General features: G+C 40.4%; 1 protein-coding gene across 1 annotated transcript in view; it reads left to right on the forward strand.

Annotated features, from left to right (window-relative positions):
- The first annotated feature begins 1014 nt into the window (after nucleotides 1-1014).
- FARSB (phenylalanyl-tRNA synthetase subunit beta) overlaps nucleotides 1015-27704 on the forward strand; it is a 40934-nt gene continuing 14244 nt past the window's right edge. The window contains exons 1-16 of the mRNA XM_082486834.1: nucleotides 1015-1089; nucleotides 2721-2776; nucleotides 3953-4107; nucleotides 4628-4700; nucleotides 5166-5281; nucleotides 5671-5821; nucleotides 7051-7159; nucleotides 9538-9608; nucleotides 10924-10985; nucleotides 11072-11123; nucleotides 12669-12730; nucleotides 13154-13361; nucleotides 13789-13869; nucleotides 16848-16940; nucleotides 18370-18487; nucleotides 25156-25308. Coding sequence (XP_082342960.1) covers nucleotides 1032-1089; nucleotides 2721-2776; nucleotides 3953-4107; nucleotides 4628-4700; nucleotides 5166-5281; nucleotides 5671-5821; nucleotides 7051-7159; nucleotides 9538-9608; nucleotides 10924-10985; nucleotides 11072-11123; nucleotides 12669-12730; nucleotides 13154-13361; nucleotides 13789-13869; nucleotides 16848-16940; nucleotides 18370-18487; nucleotides 25156-25308 — 1618 coding nt within the window. The 5' untranslated portion in view covers nucleotides 1015-1031. The remainder of the gene's footprint in view (nucleotides 1090-2720; nucleotides 2777-3952; nucleotides 4108-4627; nucleotides 4701-5165; nucleotides 5282-5670; nucleotides 5822-7050; nucleotides 7160-9537; nucleotides 9609-10923; nucleotides 10986-11071; nucleotides 11124-12668; nucleotides 12731-13153; nucleotides 13362-13788; nucleotides 13870-16847; nucleotides 16941-18369; nucleotides 18488-25155; nucleotides 25309-27704) is intronic.

Consider the following 27704-nt stretch of genomic DNA (forward strand, 5'->3'; position numbering starts at 1 on the left):
TTGTGGCGCAGGGGCGCGCCCCCTCCCGCCGCCGGCGCTGCCCACGGCCGCGGGGCCCGGGCGCGGCCCCCAGCAGGCGGGGACGGGGGAAGCGGCCGCCCCGGCTTCAGCCCGCCCCGGGCACCTTCCGCCCCCGCGGAACGCCGCTGCTACACCACCGCCCCCCCCCTCCTCCCCCCCAACCCCGTCACAGCAGCGTCCAACGCCGCTTCCACGGCCCCGGCTGCGAGCCGGCCCCGGCTCCAGCAAACAGCAGCAGCGGCCGAGGTGCGCGGCGGCCTCTCCCGCCCGGAGCGCCGGTGCACAGCGCAGGGCCGCTTCTCCTCAGGGCGGCCGAGGCCATCTCTGCCTTATCCCCCCTCCTGCCTCCCCCCGGGCACACCCCCCCCCCCCTTAAGACTCTTACAGTTAACGAGCTTACGGCAGCTGACCAAGAACGTAAGATTCCCGCGGTGTCTGGGTTTAATCCTTCCGTTTTTAATTAAATCAGCACGTACACAACCCCCTCCCGCCCCCGGCGCCTAACCCGTCAGCGACAGGTATCCTCAAAATAAACAACAACAACAAAAAAAAAACCAAACAGTATGGAAAAAAACCACCCCAAAACTTGCAGAAGCGCCGTCCCGGCTGCACCCGCTTCCCCGCGGGGCCGCCGCAGCTCGCCGTCCCACCCGGGCTGCCCCCGCCGCGCCCGGCCGGCCCCGCACGCCGCCCGCACCGCCCTCACTGAGAGGCCGCGGGGCCTCCCGGCCAACGGGCTGATGTCACCGCCATAGCTGCCCGCCGCGCTGCCGGTGCTCGGCGCGCCGCCCGCCGCCTCCCTGGGCGCAGAAAACGGGCCGACGCGCTCCACGGGCGCTCGACAGGGGTGTCTGCCGCCGTCGCGCCGGAGATGGAGGGGGGCCGGCGGGCACGGGAAGAAGGAAATGTAGGCGGCTTTCAGGCAGCGCGGTGGGAGGCGCGGCGCGACGGGGTCCTGGCGGGTGCGCGGTCGCGCAGGCGCGGTGCGGGTGAGGGAGCCGGATGCCGCCATGCCGACTGTCAGCGTGAAGCGGGACCTGCTCTTCCAGGCGCTGGGCAGGACTTACAGTGAGTGGCGCGGGCGGGACGGGGGCTGCGCGGGGTCGCGGCTCGCCTCACCTCACGCCGCCTCCCGAGCGGCCGGTCTGTCGGTCGCGTTGTGCCCGGCGGCGGCTGAGGCGGCGCGGCGCGGCCGCCCGCAGCGCCTCCTGGCTGGAGAGTCCCGGGGATCCTCCGGCTGGGCTTCAGGAGGCGTCGGCGGCCCTGAGGGGCGCCTCCCTGCGGTCACCGGTGCCGCTAGGCTGCTATCGGCCGCAGCGCCTCCGCCGGCCGCCCGCCCCGGCCCGGGCAAACCCCCGGCGGGCGGCGGCGATCATAGAATGGTTAGAGTTGGAAGGGATCTTAGAGGTCATCTCGTTCCAACCCCCCTGCCATGAGCAGTGACATCTCCCACCAGCCCAGGTTGCTCCAAGCCCCATCCAGCCTGGCCTTGAATGCTTCCAGGGATGGGGCATCCACAGCTTCTCTGGGCAACCTGGGCCAGTGCCTCACCGCACTCGCAGTAAAGAATTTGTTTGTAATATCTGTTCTGAATCTCCCCTCTTCCAATTTGAAGCCGTTACCCCTCATCCTATCACTACCTGCCCTTGTAAAAAGTCCCTCTCCAGCTTTCTTGTAGGCCCCCTTCAGATTCCAGAAGGGGCTATAAGGTCCCCCCAGAGCCTTCTCTTCTCCAGGCTGAGCAACCCCAGCTCTCAGCCTGCCTTCACAGCAGAGGTGCGTTAACCCTCCGGTCCAGCCCCCCGCTGGCAGCACCCCTCACTTGTTGCTTATCCCATGTCCACGGAGCTGAACTAACCCTCGGGGGACACCCAGGCTTCAGAACAGCAGTGGTGTCTGTGTCAGGGGTGCCCCCCAGCCACCTGCTCTTCACCTGCTCTTCACCACGGCGTGCCAGGCAAAGCCGTGTGCTCTCCCTGGCCCCTGCAGCCTCTTGCCCAGATACGTGCTGTCCGAGCCCAGATCACTCAGGAAATCAGAACCATGCATTTCCAAATCGCGGTTTCTGGTTGGAGTTTCACTGTCTGTTGTCGGAACTGGTTAAATCACAAAGGAGAGGGGAGAGGTGGGCGCAGGCAAAGTAAGCAATCAATGCCGTGCTTTCATTCAGTCGTCCTTCCCCAGCTCTTTAGAAATGTGATTTAAGAACTGTTTGGCTCAAAGAGCGTTGAGGGACATGCAGCACTGGAGCTGGTAGGCTCTTAAGACACATGGGTGCAACTCTCCATTTTCAGATCAAGATTGTGTTACATGTGATAACGCAGTTGATGCAACCTGTGTATGACAAGCTGACTGATTAAAAAAGTAGCTGTTGGCAGAAGCTGTCCAATTCCTCCCTCCTGTTTTCATTATCTATTCAGGCCAGCGTTGCTCTGACGAGCTTGGCTGAGGAGCTGGTAGTGAAGCTAGGCTCCACGGCTCAGAAGCCCTTGCAGTGGCTGTAAGAGTAACGTGTCAATAAATGCAATACGTACTCAAGAAACTGTGACTCAGATGCAATTATAAGCAAAATTCTTCAAATTACTTTTCCCTTTTTTCAAAATAGAATTTATTACCTTGTTTGAAAACATTCAGATCAAAAAAATACTTTAAAGTCTGAGGTCTGCTTATTAACCAAAATTCACCTTCTTTCTTCACAGCTGATGAAGAATTTGATGAGCTGTGCTTTGAGTTTGGTTTGGAGCTTGATGAAATTGTAAGTAACGTTTTTATTTGTTACTTTTTTAGTAGATGTAATGTACTGACAGCATTTATATTCGGTAAGAGTTTGTACTGCATTATTTCCAGCATATTCCCTGGTACAGTGTTGGCCGATATCCTCTAACATGTACCAAGAAAATGTCTAGGCAAGGTTTGGAGGATACCATGCCTTGGGTATTCTCAAAAAGCAGTGTGGGTAAGGCTTGAAGGTTCCCTTGACCTATACAGTCTTTCAGCAGTACTGCAGCAGACTTTTCATCCTGCAATATTCTCATACGTCTCCATACTCCAGGCCAGAATATGTAACATATACCTTTAGGTTCTCGTTATAAAATACTGTTGTAATAGACTGTGTTAGCACAGGTGTTTTGAATCTGTAAAAAAAACCCCAGACATACAAAAATTACTGTCTTGGAAGCAAAAGACCCCAAGATGGCATATTGCTATACTTCGTGGAGGTCGGCAGTCTGTGCCACTTGGTCTTCAGTTTCTAGCCCCATTTTATTTAGCAGTATAAATGTGGCGACAAACCGTGTATTGAACATATTTTACAAGAGCTATTTGGCTTTATTTTGTATGCATTCCACTGTGCAATGTCCACAAAAATGTATTTGTCCTGGACATTGTAACCTAAGTTGTAACTAATTTGTATTTAAAGTTTTGATTTAGATTCTGTACTTGTGAAAACTTGCTAGCCTTGTTAACGGTATCCATGTACATCTTTCCAAGTAGACCAGTTTTGGTTTTGCTTCTTAATTTGAATTAATTGTTCTTTTAGTTAGGTTTGTCAAAAAACATCTGAACATCATATGTTATGGTTTATTTCAGAATAGACTTGGTATGACAAGTCTTTTGCCGATCTATTGCCGAAAATAAGGTCTCAGTTCTCTACTGGGATCTGTTAGCCTTGCTTCTATATCTTTTTCTAAAATTCAAATTCTAATAGTGAATTTTTCTTTTTGTATACTGCTTTACAATCTCTGAATCTGAGAAAGGTTTAGGTTTTACGTCATTCTGGTATTTGGTGTGTTCATTTGCTGTATAGATCCAAATTACACCGTTAAACTTTTTATTAAAATTAATACATTTTTTCCTATTATATTATCTCACTATCATAACTCTAACAATGTTAAGGTATTTCAGGTAAAAAACACATTTTTCTTAATTTCAGACATCCGAGAAAGACATTATAAGTAAAGAAAAAGGTGAAGAAAAGGCAAAGGGTGCATCTGATACTGTTCTCTATAAAATTGATGTTCCTGCAAACCGTTATGATCTTCTTTGCCTTGAAGGGCTGGTCCGAGGACTGCAGGTCTTTAAAGAAAGGTAATGCAGAATTGTGAGATTTTTGTGTGGTTTGTTATTTGTTTAAATACAAGTCCATTTCTGGTCAATAAACAAACTTGCCACTTGCTTGGATTTTGAGTATGATCTCGTGTAGATCAGATTCCTCTGGAGAGGATCTATTATGTATTTTTAGAAGACTAGACTAGAACATTACTGGGTTTTGGATCTGTTCTAAAAATTTTTCAACTGCTGTTCCTTTTGAGACTTATCCTCTAAAGAACTCCTGCAGAGAAACTTCATTGTGATAGTGTGTAATAAGTACCAAAACATAATTTATTTCACTTTTCTGCTATGACTTTATCTTCTTTAGTTCTTCCTTTCTAGTTCAGTAATATGCTTACCATCCCATAGGAAACAAGTTTTAAACAGTTAGCTAATTTACATGCCAATAAATGTTGCTAAGGAAGTTTTCTACGTATAATTCTTGCTACATTTCTAAAGTTTCCTGGATTTCGAGAACTTTCTTTCAGTTACAGACTTATTTCTGTTTTTATTCTAGGATAAATCTCCCTAGGTATGAAAAAATAATACCAGCTCAGGGTGAAGGTCAGAGGCTGATTATTACTGAAGAGGTAAAAGTGTTTACTGCACCCTTGTAAATTCATTGAGAGTTTCTGAACCAGCAAGACACATATCAGTACCAATTTTATAAAAGCAGTGAGACTGTAAATCTTATTTACAGAACAAGAGCTAAAGAAATTTTAAATGTTTATTCTTAGGGAAGGGGAGGAACAATAAACAAATTATCTTTGGTGAACCTAGTAGCAGATCAAATCAAATTTTCAGATGCTCACATTGCATTAACCTTCTGGGACATTACACAGTAAATTGGAAACCTCCTTGTCTCTACCAGACCTGGAGTGCATTTGTTTGGTTTTTTCCCCCCATTGGGATTCTGATGTCTCTTCGTGAATTTTCCTTTTGATTACTACTTTACAAAAGAGGATTTTATGAAGAAAAGTGAGCATATAATCAGTTTTAGTTTTGTGTATTCTGTGAACTTGAAATTTTTAATGTGTTGCTGTTGTAAATTACAGACTGTCCAAGTCCGTCCTCATGCTGTGGCTGCAGTCCTTCGTAATATAACTTTTAACAAGGAACGTTATGATAGTTTCATTGAGCTCCAAGAAAAACTACACCAAAATATTTGCAGGTTAGTGCTTAACTTTAAAGTAGTGTATAGTGTCTATGTGTACGATTTTTTCACACGTTAAGACTGCACATCCCTATTGTAGAGAGCCAGTATATTTATATTTATATTTATATTTATATTTATATTTATATTTATATTTATATTTATATTTATATTTATATTTATATTTATATTTATGCTAAGGATTGGATTTGCCTTTGACTGTTAAATGTGTTGTTAAATTTGTTGAAATGTTACTCGTGAAAATAATTTCTAGGCTTCTCAAAAGCGCCTTTCTACTTTTTCAGTAAGTTCTATGAACGCATAGGAGCATAGAGCATCATGAGATACTATCTCAAAGGAACTCCAAATATTACTAGTAATATCATTATTTTGCTTTCTCTTTCTAGGAGAAGAGCGTTAGTAGCAATAGGTACCCATGACTTGGACACCATCTCGGGTCCGTTTACTTTCACAGCTAAAGCACCTTCTGAAATTAAATTCAGGCCCTTGAATCAATCCCAGGAGTACACAGCTTCACAAATTATGGATCTCTATAGGGTAAGTGAGATTTTTCAGACTTGTGGCACCAAATGCAGGAAGATAAACGTCCAAGGCTTAACGCCTCTGATATCCTTGTTATTAAGAGTTGTTCTTACACATAAAACAGTTATCTTCTGTAGCTTCAGCCAGTGAGCATTCCACATTTTACCTGTTCATGAGAAATGCATGGTAATACCTTATTTTTATTGTCCATGAAAGATACATCATGGTGTTTTGTGGCTAAGCATAACTGTTAGAATAGTGGGTTTGATATTAACCCTCTGATATATCAACACAAAGATGGCTTTTCATGATGCTCTTAATAATATTGTAAAAGGGTCGTGTATTTATCTATGCTGGTACAATAGCGTGCAAAGCTGAGAAAAGCTTGGGGTAAATAATATCAGATTTTTAAATGTTACTTTAATTTGGCTAATTTACTTGGGGAAGATGTTGAATTATCTACCCAACTACATATTAGGCAAGTGTAGCTGTGTAAAAAGCTCAAGTGAAGTCTGGCACTGCTCTTGGCCCAGCATCCTGATGAAACCAGCTAAATGCTAGGAAGATTCCATCAGGTCTAATTTTACGATGTTTATGTGGGCCACTTTAAATGTCAGCATTTGAAAATGAAACTATTATCACCGTCACTACCATACACAGCCCTGCTGGAGCACACATACTGGTCATAGAGATAAATAAATTCTCAAACATCTCTGACTAAACACAAGTTAAGAGAGCTAGGAAACAAGGAGTATCAGAGAGACTAAAAGCAAATGATGGTTTTGGTACAGCATATACCTATGTCATTGGAACAGATGTAAATTTTGAATCAAATTTAAGCATAAATAGGTCAGTATTCAGCAATTTATAATTAATAGTATTGCAGTGCTAATTTTACCACTTCTAAGAAAAGTTCCTGTAAACCAAGGGTGTCTGCCTGTGGGTTTGGCAATAAAAGGTCTGCTGTGGTGAACAAAGGCATTGTTTGGACAGCATAGCCTATGTCTCTTTGAGAGAATCCTTAAAGAAATAATTTTTAATGCTTCTGAAGCAAACCGAGTTCTGTTTATTTCAAAATTTTCCTGCTTCTGAGAGCAAACGGCTTTTGCTAGTGAAGTGCCCAGCTTTAAGCCCAACCCTTCCCTCTTTCAAAATTCCCATTAATCTCTCAGCAAAGGACTGTGGCACTATGGAAGTTCACAAGTGAGCTAATGTGAAATTGAGGTTGTGCTTTGTTTCTTCAGACTGACAGCCACCTTCGGCACTATTTACACCTAATAGAAAACAAGCCACTTTATCCTGTCATTTATGACAGCAACGGTGTTGTTCTGTCCATGCCACCAATCATCAATGGTAAGATTACTTATGACTAGTTTGTACTGTCACTGCTATTTTGTGTGTGAGTCAGAGTATCTAACAGAAACATTGATGTGTAATAAGGATTATCCTGTTTTCTTAAAATCATTTCACTTATAATTTCATATAGTCTTCTTTCCTTCTTTCAGTTTAAATGCAGCCAATCTTTTTTCTCCCTCCATACGCTGCTAAGTGTTCAGCTTTTCTTATCCTTACCAAGAGGATGTAAAAGTTCCGCTGCAAACCTCTGCGTTTAGCTTCTCATACCCTTCTAGAACTTAAGAAAGGTTCCTTGTGACAGGAACCTTTGTTAGGAAAGCATTTTGTTTGCATACATAAACATTGTTCATCAGACATTTAGCTAAAAGAAGCGTGTAAGAAATTATTTTGTAAACTGATAACTGTAACAGTCTGCTTTGTACTCCATTTTATGTCATCACAATAGGGAACCTTTCATCTAGGTCTTAAGCCCAGTGTATTTATCAGCAGTGTGAACCAGTTCTTGTGGATCTTTTTCCTATCATGCCTGCGATTCCAGATGACTTTAATCGCATAAAAAGAATAAATTGGTCTAATTTTTTTGCATTGTTTCTAAACATGGATTTCCTCTGCATGCAAGAAACTATGGGTGATTTTTGAGAACCGTGTTTACTGAAGCCAATTAATGACATAGCAAGAATTACACTTTTAACAAAGATATTTCAGTATACCTATATATTTAGGTCAAGAATGAGTAACTTTACCTATACTGACCAATAAAATCTGCAGTGATAATCTCTTTGGATGCATTTTGCCTGATTGACCTTACCCATATCTGAAACAGCTAGCCCAAATCTTCATAAAAGGCAGCTCAAACTCTGTGCCAGGGACTGGTAAGAACAACTGCTCTGAATTGAAGGTGGTGTCAGTCACTGTGTCTCATCCTCCTTTGTTAGGCTCACCTGAACTTTGGAGTGTTCCATGTATAAGCATTGCATATGGTTTACATTTTATCAATTATAAAGGCTGAGCTAAATTTAATATCGGTCTCTACGCTAAACAGCAGTATTTGAGAGAAGCTTCCAGGTTAAAGGTACTTTTTAAACAGATAATGAAATGTAAACATTTGTATTGGTTTTTTGGATTATCTACAAGCACTTAAGTGAAAAGTTATATTTGCTTTGAAGTGAGTCCAGAAATGCTGAATGCATTCCATCTGCAAAGAGGTACAACACAGCACAAAGGGAAGGGAATATAGGTTCCCTTAGTCTGAAGACCTTCAGTGCACCTAACTATCAGTCTAGCTGTGACCTACTTTCTCAGGTAGGAAACTAAAACACAGAATTTGAACAACTTGCTCAGGGTCAAACAGAGGAAGCATCAATGGCCACGTGCATCCACGCATGTGCTTCCCTTTGCCTCCTGTGGGGTGCACCTGCTTTAGTGGATGGTGCAACGAAAGGCGAGAAGGACAAAGCGGTTGGATTTGGCACGTTCCCATACAATTCTAGGACTGTGTATGTCCACGCTGCAAGGCTACCAGCAATGAAACTCATTCAGGGTATGCGTTGCACTTCTATACCTAACAGGCAATAAGAGGCAGATTTCTGTACAGCTGCTCTAGATGGCTTGTGGCTTACTAACAGAACACCACTTTTATAGGAAACCAACTCCTGGGAGACTTTGCATCCAATTTGCAAGAGAGACACTTTAGGTGATGTCCCTAAGTGTACGTTCTACCTTGCTTCTTCTAGATGAGAAACAGTTTTGAGGGCATCAGTGCACACCTAATGACTCCCAGTACAGACACAAAGCAAATTCATGGCTAAAAGGAACCCATACTAGGACCTGAATCACTAATGTAGACAAACACGTCGTGTAGCAGCAGACAGTGTCAAGAGATCTTGGTTATTCACAGAAGTACCTATGGATATTCACCAGCCTAAATCACTTTTTAAAAGCTATTTAATTTTTTCCTGTCCAAAGCTGCTTTCTTACGCACATCTCACATCAAATGGAAATGTTACTAAAACCAGGAAAGATGAGATGCTCTGGAGGTGCAGAACTACTTTGCAACCAGCAGATGGCCGCTATTCTGCTAGTTTGCTTTTTCAACTGAATACTGAGGTACCTGTAGGTTTGTGTGTCTTTCAATGTAAAGCATAACCCGGTTAGTGAGTCTGGTCTGTCTTTTTCCTCTTTTTGATTCATAAATTTAAAAATAAAAAGAGCTGCTATTCTGGTAATAATTGTGAATGTTGGTGCAGTAGGCAGTGGCTTTTTAAGGTGCAGAAGATGACAGTGATCTTTCTGAATCCCAAAAGGAGTCAATATCAGTGTAATTGCAAGAAAAGTAATAACATTTCTTAACATGTTTTTGTCTTCATGTGTTTTAGGAGATCATACAAAAATAAGCGTTAAGACCAGAAATGTCTTTATTGAATGTACAGGCACAGATATTACAAAGGTAAATTCAATTTCCTGCTGTTGATATGCTGTAATATCATTGTTTTCCCTTCGGGTGATAGGGCTCCGATACAAAGACCTACAATAGCCAGGCATTTACTTTATAGAGCCAACCTTCCGTTTCAAAAAGGCAGGGACTCAACACAGTTTTAGGCTTGCTCTACAGACAGTGTTGTATTTTCATTGGTTTCTTGGGTTTACTGTGTCTTTTTATTGACACTAAGTGTTCGGTTTGTATGAGAAAGTAATTTAAGTAAATTAGGGGCTTTTTTTTGTTGTTGAGCTCTTCTAAATCTGAAAAGTTTTGAAAAGAGCGAAATTCACTAAGACTGTCTATTTTTGCCAGAATACTCTTTGTAAAGAATCATTTTGTCTCCTGCATAAAATTTGGGCTGAGGGAAGGAAGGTGACACTTTTTCTTCTTAGTTATCTTTTTCAAGCAGGGATGCTGTGCAAATAATTGTCAAATCGAAGTCTTTCCATATGCAAATTCTGTAACTGAAATACAAAGCATGAAAGCCTAGCAGTTATAATTGCCTGTTCTTGAATACAGGTTGTGCATTCATTGATAGTTTCCCTAAAGTACATATCTTGACACTTAAGAGCAAAACCACTTTTAACTTACCCTACTACACAATAATATGTTAACGACACAAATAAATTTGCACGTTGGAGAGTGGCTTCTAACCAAACTAATAAAAAACTGCTTCTTGCTACTGCTTGCCTTGACAGTAAAAATAAAAATAGTGCTGTTATGTTTACGTGAAGGAAATTACACTGTGCGGCATCAAAAAAACCAACCATTGTAGAGTGAGAAGTTGATCTGAATCTCATGATTACGTTCTATTATACTAATCTCTTAAAATATTAACTGTAAACCAAAAGTTATTGCAGATGAGGTTATTTGATAATGTATTACTCAACAATGCACAGTCCTTCAGCCTCTACATTTTCATTTGGACTTCAATGAAATGACTAATTAGGCTAACGGTTGGGAAGACACAGTTCCAACTGGTAATAAAGACCCTGTGTATCTTCAGAACAGAGTTTAGCAAAGATATATAAATGCTTCAGAACCTTGAAAACCAAAGATTTCAAGTTTTTGCATAAATGTCTTTGCAGCAGAAGAAAAACATTTTTTAAAACTCAGTCTGGTATTCTAGACCGCTAGGATTTTGGTTGTGAAGTTGTTAAATAGAATAGAATGAAGAGTGTGTAAGACCAGCTTTTTTCCCCCATTTTTTGTTGAGATATTTTGTCTCCTTCAACACAACTAGATGACAGATTTCAATGTGATTATTATCTTTATTTTGTAGGCAAAAATTGTTCTTGATATTATAGTCACGATGTTTAGTGAATATTGCGAGAAGCCATTCAGGTGAGTATAAATCTCCTGTCAGAGAGACATTACATTTGGGTCATATGTCAAAACCATTTTTACTTCTGTTTTTCTGTCTCTCTCAGTGTTGAAGCAGCAGAAGTAGTTTATCCTAATGGGAAGACCCACATCTATCCGGTAAGCATAGTGATATGATATGCCCGTATCCTTGGGGAAAGGATTTTATTTACACAAAGCTTGGTAAGAGTGACATTGTCTTCTTTTTCTGCAGAGACAGTATATACTCGCTCTGAGATATACTGTAAAAGCTCAGCTTGGTGCTGTCTGTATATTAGTGAGTCAGGACCTTCTCTAGCCCCACGAACAATAACTCTAGCTCCAGCTTCTCCTTATCTAGGAAACTCATTCTGAAGCTCCACTAATTTATGATAAGGCTTAACAATACAGCCTTATACAGCGATAGCCTGATACTCTAAAAAGGGTAGGGTTTAAAGTTATAAGTGGTAACCACTATTGTGGTTTAGAGTTCATGTGACAGGAGCTTTTTCAGGAACAAGTAAAGATTGCAATCAAAGGTCATAATCTGTGTCTAAAGCCTTTAAAACCTACGTGTTCCAAATCGGGGAAAAATGAATGCAGGAAGAGGTCCTTCAGGCTTAAACCAGTGGACAACTGAAATCAGCCTCAGCATAACTTACTTATCAGATTTGGAAGCTTTAATGCCCTTCAGTTAAAATAACCTTGTAACACTGGATTTTTCAGTCTTTCACTGTATAGACTTCAACTATATAAAGATCTATAAGGCAGGATGTTGACTTCAAGTGCAGGTCTGCCTGCATTCAGAGTCCCAGGCAGACCTCTGCAGTAATGTAGTCTTACTTTTTTGTTCTCTTAATAAGTATAAAGAAAACAATTCCTCCTCTTTCCTGAAAGTAACTGAAGACAGAGATCTGGTTGAGTTCATAAAATCACGTGTATCAAGCAAGTAGAAACTGATTAGAGGAAAAAGAAACTTACTGAGAGTTTTTCTAGTGGTATTTTAGCTTTTTCGTTTAGCAATGTCAGCTTTAATCAGCAGAGGAAAGACCTAGAAAATCCTGACGAGATAGCCAACAAAACAGAAATCTCTACAGTAACCAAAGGAGCTTCCCTAGATAAAATAGAGCAAAAAATCCCCCAAGTTTTAGATTACGTTTAGAAACACCTAAGTAAATACATACAAAATAACTTTCTTAAATACGTTGCAAACTTTCTAAGTAATACACCAGTAGCTATTTCTGTGCCAGTACGGAAATAGAAAGTTTTCTTTCCTTTTCCTCCTAAAAGTCATTTGATCTGTACTAGACCATGAGATCTCACGCGTGACCATTCACTGCTTTAGGGCTTTGACTTAGGATGAACTGGTGACTAGAAACTTTCAGCAACTCTGTTACTTGCATGTATCAGAAATTATCGGAAGTTTCCATAACAGGGATTTCATGCTGCATTCAACCTTTTAGCTTAACTGAGAACAGTTTTTGCATCACATGCTATAATATGTTTTCAAGAATCCCATTCCCTTAAAATATTCAGTTTAGCCTAATATTCCACACTTGTCTTCTGTGGATGTCATTTTACAATCATAATTAGAAGAAGCTAGATTACCAAGATGTCAAAATTGAATCCTCTTGGGTAGTAATGGCAGGCGTTGTGTATGCTTAAAAGCTTTGTCTTTCTTTTTAGGAACTGGCTTACCGAAAAGAGAAGGTGAAACCTGAACTTATTAACAAAAAAATAGGAATCAGGTGTGTTATTGTAAATGAAAACATAGTTTTCATTAATCATGAAAAAGGTACTAGAAAACATTGATTATTGCATTCTTGTAAAAATGTTTACGCTATGTGATTTTAATTTTTTTTTAATTTGTCAAAAATTCAGTGGTTATCTTGGGTAATTAGATCAGTGCTGTAAGATGCCTTCCCCTCTTTTCAAGGAAAGTGAACGATTCTTTATGGCCTCACACAACTGTTATGAAGTAAAGAAAAATGACCGTCTCAAGAGTCAGAATACGGGCTGGTTCCGATGGAATGCTAAGTCTATGTCCAGTCCATAAAGCACTTGAAAATTCTTCACGATATAAGGCAATGCAGCAGAAACATCGATTACTTTAAAAAGCCAGTCGATATAGTGAAAGATCCATAAATGACTACTCTCTTGTTTTGTTTCAGTGAAACTCCATCAAGCCTTGCAAAGCTGCTGACCAGGATGTGTTTGAAGTCACACGTCATAGGGAATGGGAACAATATAGAGATTGAAATCCCTCCTACCAGACCAGACATTATCCATGCATGTGATATCGTAGAAGATGCAGCAATAGCTTATGGTTATAACAACATTCAGATGACTATTCCGAAAACGTACACCATAGCTAATCAAGTAAGATTGCCCCTTCAAATAAACGCTCTGTTGTCAGTAAATGACTAGTGCATGCCAGAAGGGCTTTGGGGAAAACAGAACCTAGGAATTAAATATTTTGACATGCTTTGCCTTGAGAAGTATTTACCACGGGTAGGATACAAAACAGATGCCCCACTGATTTGAATAAGTCCAAGACCAGTGGTTGCTGGTACTTGAAAAAAGACAGGGTTTAAGTAGGGAGCCCGTATTAAATCTCTAATTGGGAGATTCGTTGCCTCAGGCAAGCCTAAAGGCAGCTGGCTCACGCTTTCAAAAATTTTAAGCACACAAGCATAGTACCTCCCTAGTGAATTCACCATAACCTAACAGGCAGAATCACCTCGGGAAAGAATAGAAAAAGTGTTTTTAGATGGAAGTTGAAAACTTGTTTCTTGTTTCATTTTAGCTCCCCCTCAATAAGCTCACAGAACTTCTGAGACTCGACTTGGCAGCTGCCGGATTCACCGAAGGACTCACTTTTGCCCTGGTATATTACATCGATTTCTTATTTTTTTCTTTTGTGTTGGAACAGCGATGCAGCCAAAACTGCAGAGGATGGTCTGAGGATAGGTTGTTGTATAAATGTACCAATATTATCCCTTACTGTTTTGGCAGGTGATTGTTTGCTAGTGCTTTGAAATTATAGTATAATATTTTGTGAGTTTGTAGGTCAGAGAAATTGAATGAGTCACTGTTAATGTGGCATGTAGTTCTAAGGATAGAGGCAAAAATAGCTGCTGAAGTAGTTTTTAGTTTAACTTCATAGGATGAAATTGTAAGACAGCAAGTCTCTCTCGAGACTGATCACCAGATGTGAAATTCATCATAGTTTGATAATCTGGAAAACAAACATAAAAATGTAATACTTTCTGGTGGATAGTACTACAGCTTAGAGATTACCTTGTTTCTATTTGTCTCTTTTCAGTATTGTCACTTGCCGAGATTCCTTGCATTAGATACTAAGCTGATACGTAGCTATTCAGTCGGCAAAGAGTTTACTTTAAGAATACCTGTTAAAAAGTTATAATGCACAGTAAGGGGACACAAATTCCTCTGTAAATTATACCACAGGTGGGGTTTTTTTCATGGAAGAATAAAAATATAGTAATTGTTGTTACCACTGGTTGCAGGTATTCATGTTATTTGTTACAGCCATGCCAGTAGTCGTTTACCAAGAACTAGGATGCTGCAGCAGCACGTGCCGCTCCAGTACTAACAGGTGGCATAATTTCTAATACTGAAATTTTGCAGCAGCATTGTTTTATTGAAATAAAATGCTCAGTAGGAAACACCATCTTTGTCACGGCCACTTGTTCATACCCCTTTGCCATAGTTGTGAACGGGATCAGAGAACCTGATCTACTTTAAAAAAAAAAAAAAAAAAAGTTAAGTCCACCCCCATGTCCTCCAAATGTATAGGGTAACTGTCCATATGTGGAGATTGGCATAGTCAGCTATTGAAAATAGCCTACACATTTTAGAAAATCCTTTCTGTTGCAAGATCTCCTCAAAGCCTATGCCTTGAAGTGCAGTTTGTGGACATTTTAGCATATGGGGAGCTACCATCACATATTCTATTAAAACCTCTGTGGAATCTCTCAACCTTTTCCTGAACTTAAAACCTACTAGATGGCCAGAAGTATACGTCCCTGAAAGTACACAACCTTTCAAGAGACGGTTATCTGATCACAGATTGTTTTTTTGATAACCCACTCAAAGATTTTAAGATACAGTGATGCAGGCTCCTAAAACACTTCCAGGCATTGCTCCTAAAACACTTCAGGTATTGCAACCAAAGTTGTTAGTCCAAATGGATTGAATAAAATTTTAACACCTTCCGATTTCATGGAGCTTCAAAAGCAAAATTTGGACTAATCCTGAAGTCTGAAAAATATATTCCAGTTTTAATATTTTGTTATTAACTCATATAAGTAACCAGGACAATAACTAGTATTACTTCCTGCAGCGGTAGTGTTTGACAAAGCCATTCAGACTACCTGTGATAGTACCATATTGGGGAAATAGTATGTACAACATGATCAAGCTTTTATAGCTTTTCCTTATTCATTAATAAATATATTTTTTTTTTCAGCACTGAATAGGTAATACACTTTAAAACGCTGAATATATTACATCGCTATTACTGAGAACCTTTATGAACTGCAACAGCAGAATTTTGTAAGGTCACACAGTCTATCATGTTATCACATTACATATTTGTATTTCTGCTGTGGCACGATGAAACCCGCAGTCTGCTGCGTCACCAACACTTTATGAAAACCTCGATGTGAGGCCTATGACTATGACGAATATCATTTATGCTACAACATGCTGTAGCATAGTGTTACATGACAAACACTGCTTATGTCTTTGTGCATACAATCTGTTTCTTGGTTTGGGCCCCAAATTATAATTATACACAATAACATTGCTTTCTGTGGGGAGCTCCGATTTAGCCAAAATGTATTTAGTTAAATCACAGTAACATACTGTAGTTTAGATACACATCTGAAAACTGTTTAACACAGTTTTCTCCTCCTAAGGTCAGCATTCATTTAAGATTTTTATTTTTTTTTCAGTCAATAATCCGCTTTTTCAGATGGTATCATCTGCTCGTTTTCCTCACATTTGGTGTATCTGCTTTTCGGAGTGCTGCCAGTGCAAAGGGAACACTTCTGGGAGACTGCAGTACACTACTAGCAAATCCTCAATTACATGCCTAGTCTGCTATTGGTTTCTTTAATACATTAATAAAGCTATAAATTCTAGAAATCTGTAGTGTGGATCTTACCAGTAGCATCTGTTGCTGTATGTGCCCAGATACCGTCTGAGCCTGATAAAGTGCACGTGTATTGCTTTACAGCTGCGCTGACTGGCTTAAAAATACACCTTGAGAATAAGGGCTTTAAAAATACCCCAACTCGAAAAAAAAATAAATAAAACAACAACAATGAACTATGAGAATCCTATGCAGCTATGAAGATTGAAGGCTTGGCCATATGACCCGTTTTTCATAGACAGTACTTTACTTTTTCTAAGTAGCCCCCAAGGGATTGTTTTCTTTGTGAGACAGCTCGCGTACCATTCCCTTCACAAGTGCTACTTTCAGAATAAAATACTTTGCCCACTGCAAGTCAGGGGGAAGAATCTGAGCCTCTGTTTTGAAAACAGATGACAGCAATCCGCAACAGAAGCCTAAACGCTTGCCTTTTTTTTTTATATTTTTTTTTTAAACTCGCTTTATTTTGGTTAGTAATGAACATTTGTAGATAAACCAGTTTGCCTACTTAGACTAGGGATTAATTTTTATTATGAGTGGGTGTTGCACATGACAGCATATATTATGGGGCCTCAGAAGAAGTACTACAATTGCATTGTTTGTTCTTGAGATCAAATTTCATTGACTTCCTGTCTGTCTGTCTGTCTGACCACTTGACCTTGGTGGGCTTTGTCTTTTCCTCTCAGTGTTCTCAAGAAGACATTGCAGATAAACTTGGCATGGATATCTCTGCAACGAAAGCAGTGCGCATAGCAAACCCCAAGACTGCAGAATTTCAGGTGAGAGAATTCAGGTCAGATTTTGACAGCAACGTTGTCACAGATTCTATATTTAAAGAGGAAAGAAAGGAACCAATGGGACATTAAATTTATAAACTATAGAGCTACTTTTCCTGCATTAAAGAGGATGCGCTAAACTTGCTAGCAGTCATTTTCTGTTACTCCTTCACTGAGAAATACCTTATTTGGTGTGAAATACTATTAGCGTTTCAATAAAGTAAAATACCACGCTGCGCATGACAGCATGTGGCAAAATTGAGCTGTCTTATTATAGAAGAATCCCAGCTGACTGATCAACTCGCGCATTTAGAAAAGCCATTCAATATAAATGGAACTACTGGACCTGGCAATCTAAGCCTCCTGAGCTCTGGATAGGAAATTTGGTGGGCTTTTTAAAAAATTATTAGCTGTTAATACTCTTCTTTAAAAAAAAAAAATATATTTTTTTTAAATTCTGTACTGCTTTTTAAGTATATACACTCTTTTTAAGTATATACATTCTCTGTGATGCACTGTAAACTTTCAGCTTTAGATGTTAACTGTGATGGGATTCTCAGGATGGCTTTTCCCCCCAACCCCTGTTCTCTGCCATCAAGACAAGGGCCGGATGATGCCAGGGACCCTTTTCCAGCTGAGCGTGCAGCTGGAACTCTTCATTGGTTAGGAAAAGTAGGATAAATAGAAATGCTGCATGCCCGATGATACAAAATAACTATGGCTGAGCACATGGTAACTTTCTACCTGCAGTCAAGCACCAGACAGTCACCCCCATCTTTTTTTCATTCGTTTTTTTTGAGTCAGACTCTTCCAGTTTGGAAAAAAAAAATAACGGTGCACTTCTAAGGAAGTATTTGAATGGAAAACACAGGAAATATGTGTAAATATATCTGTAAGAACATTAATATGATTGCCTCCTGCCTTGGTTCTTTGCGTACGTTTTCTGTGTATTTCAGGTTGTCCACAACTGCAATCTGAATATATCCATTTCTGCTACTTATGTTCCACCTGTACCATTTATTGATATCAGGAGGTATCAAGATAATATTCAGATCACATTTAATGTTTCCAAAATAACACTTAGTATTTACCTTTTGCATAAGTGAGATGAAATTTATGGGATTTTTTTTGCACTTCTTTCTGTACTGTTTGTTTTTCTGCCCTGCGCTGCAGCTCAAGCATCTGTGAAACAATACCTATTCTTAAGGTCCCACATACGCTCTTTCAGAAAATACAGTATAAAGCAAAGTGCAGAGAACGTACATTTTCAGGTTTAATAATTCTAAAACAAAGATGCTCAAAGAGATTAGTGCAGTATTTGCACCTGACTACTTTTAAACTCTTGTTACAAGTGAGCAAAACAAAAAATTGGAAAAATCTAACAGCTGTTTTGCAAGGTTTTTCACTTGCAGCAACCACGTTTGTCCTGCAGGTGGCACGTACAACCCTCCTTCCCGGGCTGCTGAAAACTATTGCCGCTAACCGAAAGATGCCCTTGCCTCTGAAACTCTTCGAGATTTCTGACATCGTAGTAAAAGATCCTAATAGAGGTAAGAGAAGGTTCCTTAAAATCTTCGATAATGGAAACATGCGTTTGCATACTAAAGGGTAATAGTAAGTAGATCTGTATTTCTTTAAAAAGATGATAATCACTACATATTACGTTCTGTTTTTTAATTTACACGCGAGAGTTAAGAGGCTAGCCTAACAGGCTAGATCTTAGAGTGGCTAGAGATACGATTCTCAGAAGTGCAAGTGGGTACCTCGTAAATATTTTTAGGCATCAAAATATCAATTAAAGTCTGTCAAGAATACCGCCAGACTCCAAGGATAACCCCAAGACAATTTTGCGCCAAACAAGAACCCGCTCTAAATTGCATATGTCGATGCACCCATTTTTACTCGCTGTTAATCTAGCGCTCCTTTGCATTCTTCTCAGGGCTGTAGCTCGCGAGAGAAACTCCCTGCTGGTAATGCTTTCAAGCGGCACAAACCTTGGAAAGTATAAAATATTGAAGGCGTGCTGCTATTACAGTACTAGAACCCGTTTAAACTGCTGCAGTCTCAAAGATGTGCAGCGCTGTGCCATCGGAAAAGCAGTATGTCTCCAGCCTGTGAATAGCGGGTTGTACTCGCAGACTGATTCTGTTCTGGAGAGCTGTAACTCGGAAGAAAATATTTGGGTCAGTGTGTCTCCGCATGAATCCCTTTTCCATCTTTCAGTGCTCTTTAAACAGGATTGCTTGTATTTGTTCTCCAAAACTACCTTCTGGAAAACTGACAACCAAAATGAAGAATTAGATTTGCAGCACAGATAGAGGGTAAAGAATGGAGCAAGTCTGGGTATAAAAATGTATAAATAAGTGAAAAGCTCGGCAGTATAAAATTTCCCCTCTCATCTATAAAAAGATTTTCCTTATCTTTCCACTTCATCCAACTATGCTAAGGAAGCGTGGCTGCCTTTGAATTGTTCTGTAACTTTAATTGTTTTACGTGAAACAGCCAAAGCAGCTAGTTCACTTTTCAAAAGCTTCAGTGAAACCTCCCCTGTGTGATGGGGCCTCTTTGACCTGGTTTCACTGGACAGGATCAAAATTTCAAACTATCTTTTTTATCTGGAAAAATATATCTCAGTAAAGTGAACTGTAAAAATGGATTTTCAAAATGTTAACAAACGTTTTTCTAAAATTTACTGTTTCATTTCTTTTTACATGGTATATTGGGGAAAAGGAGGCACAGCTTGCCTACAACTTGCAGGAGAAAACGTATGTACACTGAGTTACAACGTTGAATAAAGTTTTGCCTCTCAGTGAAAAAGGCTGACGTTACTTTAAATTCAGCAGCAGAAATCATTCTGTTTCATTATCTGGTTTCAGATTTTAGTGGTTGTGTTTAAGGTATCTGGGATCTGCAAAACAAAGATTTATATAAGGCATAAACAAAATGGCAAGTAAATTGCTTTCGTGATGCATTTAATTTGTAGATTACTTTTTTTTTTTAAGAAAAAAAAAAGCCTTGCCAAGCAAAATAAGCGGTTATAGCAAACAATGTAGACTTTTTTTTTATTAAATACAGACAGTATGGTGGAGCAGCTCATTCCTTGTTGGGCACGCAGTTAGCTAGAATGCAAGAACCTTGGTACAGATGGCAGAATAGCATCAGCATTCTTCAGAACCAAGAGTGGGGCTATTTATCTTGGACTAAGGAACGCATTTATTCTGGCTTATAAAATTTGCAAGCTAAATTGTTAATTTTGCTTTGTGTGTGTTAACTGTAGCTCTTGGAAGCTTTAATTTATGCAGATGGCTGCTTAATTTTTTTTATTTTTAAGACTGATTTTGTAGCGTACTTCATTTTGATGGGAATCCTTGCAGCAGATGAAAGATAAAGACTTCTGAGGCAGCAGCTTTGTACCCTCTGCTCTTGGGCAGCCCTCTCACGGGTCGAGCACTTGCAGACTGTGCACAGTATCTGAAATAGTTTTTAATGCTGCGTTTAGAATAACTATTGCCTTTCCCAAACTTTCTTCCAAAATTAAACTTGGCTAATAAACGGTATGAAAGGGGAGGGGAGAAAGAAATAACTACTAACTCTGCAAACATTGAAAAATGTGGGGTTGTCCTCTCACATATGGAATGAGATTTCCCGCAGAAGGTTATGTCATCAGACTGACTAATTTAATTTTATTATTTCATGATTTTGGCATGCAGAATTTCCAATTAATAATTTAAAAAGTATGGGTCAGAAGAGTACTGACATTAACTGTATTTGAAATGGCATCTTGTAGTCATTCATGTGTGAATGAACCTAGCTCTTTTAAACACACTGGTTTTTAATAAAATACCTTCTTCCACAGAACTCCTGCTTACCAAGGTGAACTGAGCATATTTCTCTTCAGGCATATCTGGCAGAAAGGTTTGACATACTAAATTAGCAAAACGTGTGACAGATTTAATATAACTAAATGAAACCAAATCTGAGCAGAAATGTTTCTTCTCAAGGCAGGGGGAGATGTGCTGATTTTGAATACGTTACGCAGTATTTGCGCGGTTCGCTTGTAACACTAGATGGTCCCTTCTGGTAGGATAGTTAACACTAGTTCAGCATATAAATCATCGCTTCGCACCACCCGTCCTAACAGAGAATACCCTCTCTCTCCCTAACCGCAACTGAAGAAATGAATCCATTGGAAAATCACCTCTGAGCGGTGATCTTGGGGAATCTGGCGAGCTTATGGTAGCGCACATTTAGCACAATTTACATCATTTGTGAGTACAGCTGCTGCTACATTTTGACGCATTTTTCCAAACTGACTGGAAGCGTTAGTTACGCGCAGCAACTAGTTCGGCATTTTTGCGAGGCTGAACACAAGTTTAAACGAGCAGGTGCCCCCTTTCAGATCACCAAGTGGTTTTTCTGAAGCATCTCTAATTTGGAAGGGGGCAGCATACAACACCGCTTTATCTTCCTCTGCACTCTTTTGGCTCACATATTCCTAACCAGCTGCCCATCCTTTGGATTGTTTTTCAACAGCATCCCCAGGAAGTGCTTTGAAGTCTCAGAAATATATATATATATATAATTTAGGTTGACATACTTGGCAGGCTCATTTAAAAAAATAGAATTGTTTCATGGCATGACACAAGAGATCTCTTAAGTGAGTTATAAAGAACTGAAGCATTTCTAACATCCGCCAGCTTTTTGCCTACAGTTCCTAATACTTTCTTTTTTTCTTCCTATCGCCTGTAGTGAATGAACTTCTTGTGTTGTAATGTAACTCCTTAAAGGAGTAAGTTTTATAACACGTCTTTTTGGAATGCTTGAAAAAAAAACATCCTTTCCTTTACCAAAGATTTCTACAGTTGAAAACATGAGGTATAAAAATCGTTGCGTATGTTTATTTCTGATGCTTTCGTTAAGAATAGCGATCTGAAGACACCATTGACTATCTGAATAATAACGAAATTAAAATTCAGGTAGTTGTCACAAATGCTGCTAGCACGACGACTCACAGAAAAAAAGGAAATCATTCTACTGACTGTCTAGCCCGAAGAGCGTTCTGGCTTAAGGAAGGGAAAAACTTTTTCTTCTTTTCTATTGTTCAGTACAACATGAAAATAAGTTACCCACCATTCTATTACTGATCGGTATCTTAGCAGAGCTGGCAAACGGATAGATAATGATGGCACTGAACAGCCAGCGTGCCCAGACCAGAAATCAGATGTTACACTTACTGATGTTTTCTCTGTAGCTTCTGCTTTTCTGTGTTGCCATTTTAACTTCGGGATGGGATTCTCCAGCATGATTTAACACTGCAAATTATTGTAACGACAGGAGAAAGATCCCGAGTGACAAAACGCAGCCTTACTGCCACAGTAAGTTCAGCTTTCAGTGACTGTTGAGAGAACTTGCAGCTGTATTGCCAAGTTGCTGCCCTAGGCGTGTTGAATGACTTTTGGCTCAAAAAGGCTGTGCTTTCGTCCTCTGTGCAGGCTCTTGCTCCTGTCTTTTGCAGTCCTTTTTAATCCGTGTATTTCTGGTCACTTGGTAAATGTTTTCCTGTTTAGTTTTTGACAGATTTTCTTTGTTACTAAATGGTTAGTTGGAGCAAATAAACAAGAGGTAAATCTAATTTAAAAAAAAAAAAAAATCTCTAGTTTCTTATGTGGTAGGTATTAACAGTTCAGGGGACACTCAACGAGTGCTAGAGTTTCTGCTTGTATAGAAGCTCACTGTACCTCAAGCACAAAGATCAGCTATGGTGGGTCAGACCAAGGGCTCGTTTAGCCAAATAACCTGTCTGTAACAGCAGCCAAAAGTGGTCGTCAAGGGAAAAGCGGGAGAGCAGGTAGGCGTATAGAATACTTCCAGAGTGCTCCCCTGTTCTCTGGCCAGGAGCAGCTCAGGGACTTCCTGACTCAAATGCGGTTCTTGGTCTGTAGTAACCAGTAATAGACTTAACTCACATGAACTTCCTCTGCCTCCTCAGAGCCATGTGAACATCTAGCATCCACAAAATCCTGTGGGGAAAAAGTTTCACTACTTAACTCTATGCTGGCTGAAGAACCCACTCCTTTTCTTGTTTTGAGCTTGGCTTTTGATGTCCCCTGTTTCTTGAACTGAATTCAGCAGCAAACAACTGATGCCTGTAGAAAAGAACCATCTGAGATGCTCAGTTCTGACACGTGCATCCAGAACTACATGGAAATACAATTCAGACCAGAGGTGCAGCTATAACTCCCATGAAGTCACTAACTGTACAGGGGTCTTTAACCACACTCTTCCTATGAGCAGAATGCAGCGCAGTGGCTTTGTTTCTAGGAACACTAAGTCCAGCCAAGATGTTTCATGACCAGAAGTCCTGACCTACTCTGTGTGAACACAGCTTGACTTTGTAAAGAACATAATTCACCCTGGCGTATAGCAGATTTCATGTGCCTTTCTTTTGAGTAATTTCTGGAAAGAAATAGGAAAGCCCTACGCATGCAACTATGCGACATGGATGCTGCCCTACCTTCACTTGCAGACCAGACAAACTTGCTCTTTTCACTCGTTCATTCTTCATTCCTTCATTACTGAAAAAGTTCTTATTCCCACTTTCTCCTGAAATATTACGAGTATTTATAGATCAGAAGGATTTTTTTTTTTTTAAGGGAATGAAATTGCTGTCAGTAAATGCATTTCCTCCCTATATCTCATCACTGTTAAGTGGAAGAGAAAGATGAGAATGTCCATCTAGACATGAGCCACTAGGAGACTACAGAAGCCAGAGGACTCTCTAGAAAGGGAAGAAATTGATGCATGAAAATCTGGCTGTAACTCATTGCGCTATACGTCAATATTACAAAGCGGTGCAGTCCAAGAGATCAGCTGATGACTCGCAGTCCATGCTGGATGTCCTTTTGTCTAGCTCTAGTCCGATTGTGCCTGCTGAATGCCCTTCAGGGGTTGAAGCTACTTAGGTGCCCTTCTGCAACACCTGTCCTGCTGAATTGCAACTGAAAGGAGTCTGGTTTATGTGCCACAGGGTTGCTTTACAGTGTGAACGGAAGCACAGTAAGTGGGGATGATCCGGAGATCTCCTTCAGAAGTGCAGGTCTGGTCCAAACTGAAATGCAATGTATAGACTTAAGGTGCTTTCAAAGCATATGAATGTCCAGAAGGAGAGGACAGTCACATTAAGAGTCCTTCCCTGGTTTCAGCAAACTTTGCCCTTGTATACGCCAACCTTGCTGAACACACTTGCCCTTTAACCTTGAGAAGGTAAAGACCCGAAGGCAATGAACACATTCACTACATTAATCAGTACTTTGAATTTTACTGCTACTAATTGGCAGCTGTGACAATAGACTTGTTATCCTGTTTCTAGATGGTTCCTCTCTAAAAGCGAAAACGTTGAAACCCACAGTGAGTAAAGCTTTGAAGTAGGCCACAGCAGTCCTGGAGAGAGTGTATTGCAACGGTGTAGCCCAAAGATACAAGTGTAACGACATACTACTACATGCTCATTTTGAAAGTTTAAAAAAACAAGTAACTATTTTGATGAAATCAGTAATGTAAGAAAACGTAGAGCAGGGAGGCGGCAGGGTTTTGAATTAAGGCATTGTCCAAAGTGGGAGACAGTCTTGGTTAGTGAAGCGTGGCACGTTTTTCACAGTCACTTGGTTTCAGGGATGTCCAAGATGATCATGAAAAACATCAGTTGTGATCTGGAAACCTGTGTGAATTTAGATCTTGTCATAAGTCACCATGCTAACATTATTACTCATTTCAAGTTGTGGGCTAGTTGTTTTGTACTGGTAGGTATTCTGCGGCTGAGTTCTATAAATACTTAGTTTTCCCACCACCATCACATTTCTTGGTGCTTACGGAGTATTTGCATTCTGGCCAGTCTGTTTTTAATGTCTTTTAACTCTTAACTACACGCTTGGTAACTGTCACCATGTAGAAGATACTTGTATTTAACAACCCCCTTTTCTGCCCAAGGCACAGGGTACTTTAAATCTTTCTTTACATTTCTGAGAGTCCAGGGGATTAAATAAATCCCATTATTTCCTCAGATGATACTACAGGTGTGTCAGAGACGCCATTCTACATACTCATTTCTCCTTTCAGCCACAAGCGCCTCACAGTCCAGCAGAAGAACACTGATGCAGAAGACGAGGTTGAAAGCGTGATAAAGTTTCCCGGATAACGTAATTGTTTCCTTCTTCTTCAGATGTAGGTGCAAGAAACTACAGGCATTTCTGCGCAGTTTATTACAACAAGAGCCCTGGGTTTGAGATTATCCATGGTTTGCTGGACAGGGTCATGCAGCTTCTTGAAGTACCACCAAATGAAGAGAACGGCTACACGATCAAGGCGACTGAAGGTAAGGAAGACAGACCCGCAACGTACAGCTGAGGTTGTTCTGGAGCTTAAGTGTTCCCCTACAGTCTGAGGTGAATTTTTGGCTGTTCTCAGCAGTGGGCACTAAGAGTTAATATTATTAGATATGCTGTCACACTGCAGTGTAAGTGAAAAGGCATTAACTGCATTCACTGATTGTCAGATGGGATCGCTGTCTTTCTGTGAGCTATTCTGAGGAGTTTTATACAAATTGCAAGTTGAGAGCCTTTTAAGGAGACTTATAGTAAAGTGTATGCCATGAGCTTCATGGACTGTTTATAATGAATTAATCCGCTGATTGCAAGGGTAGGTAGGAATTCACTGAATTGACGAATGTGCCAGATACCCACTGTATTCTCTTTGGCTAACAGAGCCTCAAAAAGACAACTTCTTACACCTGATCTTTTAGTTCATAGCTTGATCTATAGCTTTTATTCTTACGTACCTTTAATTTATATATTCATATGAAGATATATGCCTTATATATCTCTTATTCAAAGACCTGCTGTCTTTGAGACTGAACCTGCTGCTTAGAGGAGTAGTTGTATAACAGCCCCCTTCCTTCTCCACACGGGGCGAGCTGCCCATGAATTAAAAATAACCTCCTGAAGTGCAAAATCTCCTCTGTGTATGTGCGTATGCATGTAAAAGAGAAAGGAAGCAGGTTGACCCCATTACTTCATTGAGAGAGCGTAGGTTGATGCAAGAGAGCAACATCAGCAACTCATCTATTCTGCTACCTAAAATAACAGTGTAGTAAATACAGTATAGAAAAGCAAGACTGCAGGGATAGCAGCTACGATTCTACTTACACGTCAGGCATTGGTGTTCAGAGAGAGGAGACTCAAACTGACTCAGCTTGAAGAAGTGCCTCCATTCTGCACGTTCTGGAACAAGCGGCACTGACAGAGAATCCCTGACAGCCTGACCGAGCTTGCCTATTCATAGAACTTTAATGAAAAATTGTTAGATGTCTCCCTGTTTTGCAGCGTGCTGCCAAGATGCCAAACGTAACGCTTCAACTAAGTGGTCTCCTAGCACTTTAATGCAGATTTGTGTCACATGGAAGCTTTTTCCCCCTCCTGTTTTTTGACAAAGTAGTATTTTGCTCAGTATTACTTAGGCAGACTTTCAGAGGGTTTATTAGAATATTGTTAATAAGATTCCCAGGTTGACCAGAGGAATGTTTAAACAACTGTACTTTTTGTTCTAGTTCTACCAAGCACAGAACAGGTAATCGCAAAGCTTCTTATTTGGGAGGGGGTCTGGGGGAGGTTAGAAGAGTCTCTAGGAGCTCAGTACTCAGCTGTCATTGAAGGCAAACCAAGCTGTTAGATTCCTTTTCAAAACTCTTCTGCAGCTTGTTTTTGAATAGCCATATCAAGAGTTTGCTTTAGTACTGAAAATATTTGCAAGCGTTTTATATTCAGTACCGGAGCATTTCAATGATGTATGGGCTAGCTCCAAGAAACTGGAAGAGATCTCAAAAAATAATCCTAGCACAGTGAAGAAATTATCTCTAGCCGCTAGTGCTGCTTAGTATTCCTGATACTGTGGGACTTGTAATGCCCATTCCAAATCCCCGCATTCCCATGACATTCCTCCACAATGCATTTAGTGTAAAGGATGGATTATGCCTTGTCATATGCAATATATTACAAACAGTTTGTGGCTTTTGGCTATAGACAAAAAAAAAAAAAAAAGCCCCAAAAGCCCACTACTTTCTGTCTCACCAGTGATTCAGAAGCTCTCCTGGGATGGCATGTAGATTCCCTGCAGTTCTCCTGACATTGGAATTTAACCTTGGTAACAATGCAGATGGCAGATACTCTAGTGCCATAGTGAATGCAGTGTCACTGCACCAACTTACTTAACAGACCTTGACTGCAGAGATGGTTGGAAGTCAAAGTAGTTTGGGGGATTGTGTTGTTTGTTTGGGTTTTTGCTGTTTGGGGTGTTTGTTTTGTTTTGTTGTGGTTTGGTTTTTTTTTTTAACTTGCTTTGCAATCTGTCAATTAAGCATGTGCGAGAGAGCAAATGTCAGCAGATGATGGAGTAAGGTCAATTGCTTAGTGGGGAAAAAAAAAAAAAAAAAGATATCCTGTAACATCTTAAGAGACTGCAGCATACTGAGATAATTCAGAAGAACAGTGCAAGTTACTTCAGAAGCTTTAAACCAGGACATTACACATGGTATGGGTTTTTAGATGCATCTTAATGGAGCATGCTTTTTCTTTTATTGCCTGTGCAAAATTAAAATTTGTACAGTGAGAAATGGGTTTATCCTATGACTGTGATTTAGAAAGATCCTAGATACTTTTTCTGTATGTGATTTTAAGCAAAACTTGAGACTAGTAAGCAACACAGTGTAAAGGGTTT

The sequence above is a fragment of the Vanellus vanellus genome (assembly GCF_965231255.1).
Source record: "Vanellus vanellus genome assembly, chromosome: 8".
Classification (NCBI taxonomy): Eukaryota; Metazoa; Chordata; class Aves; order Charadriiformes; family Charadriidae; genus Vanellus; species Vanellus vanellus.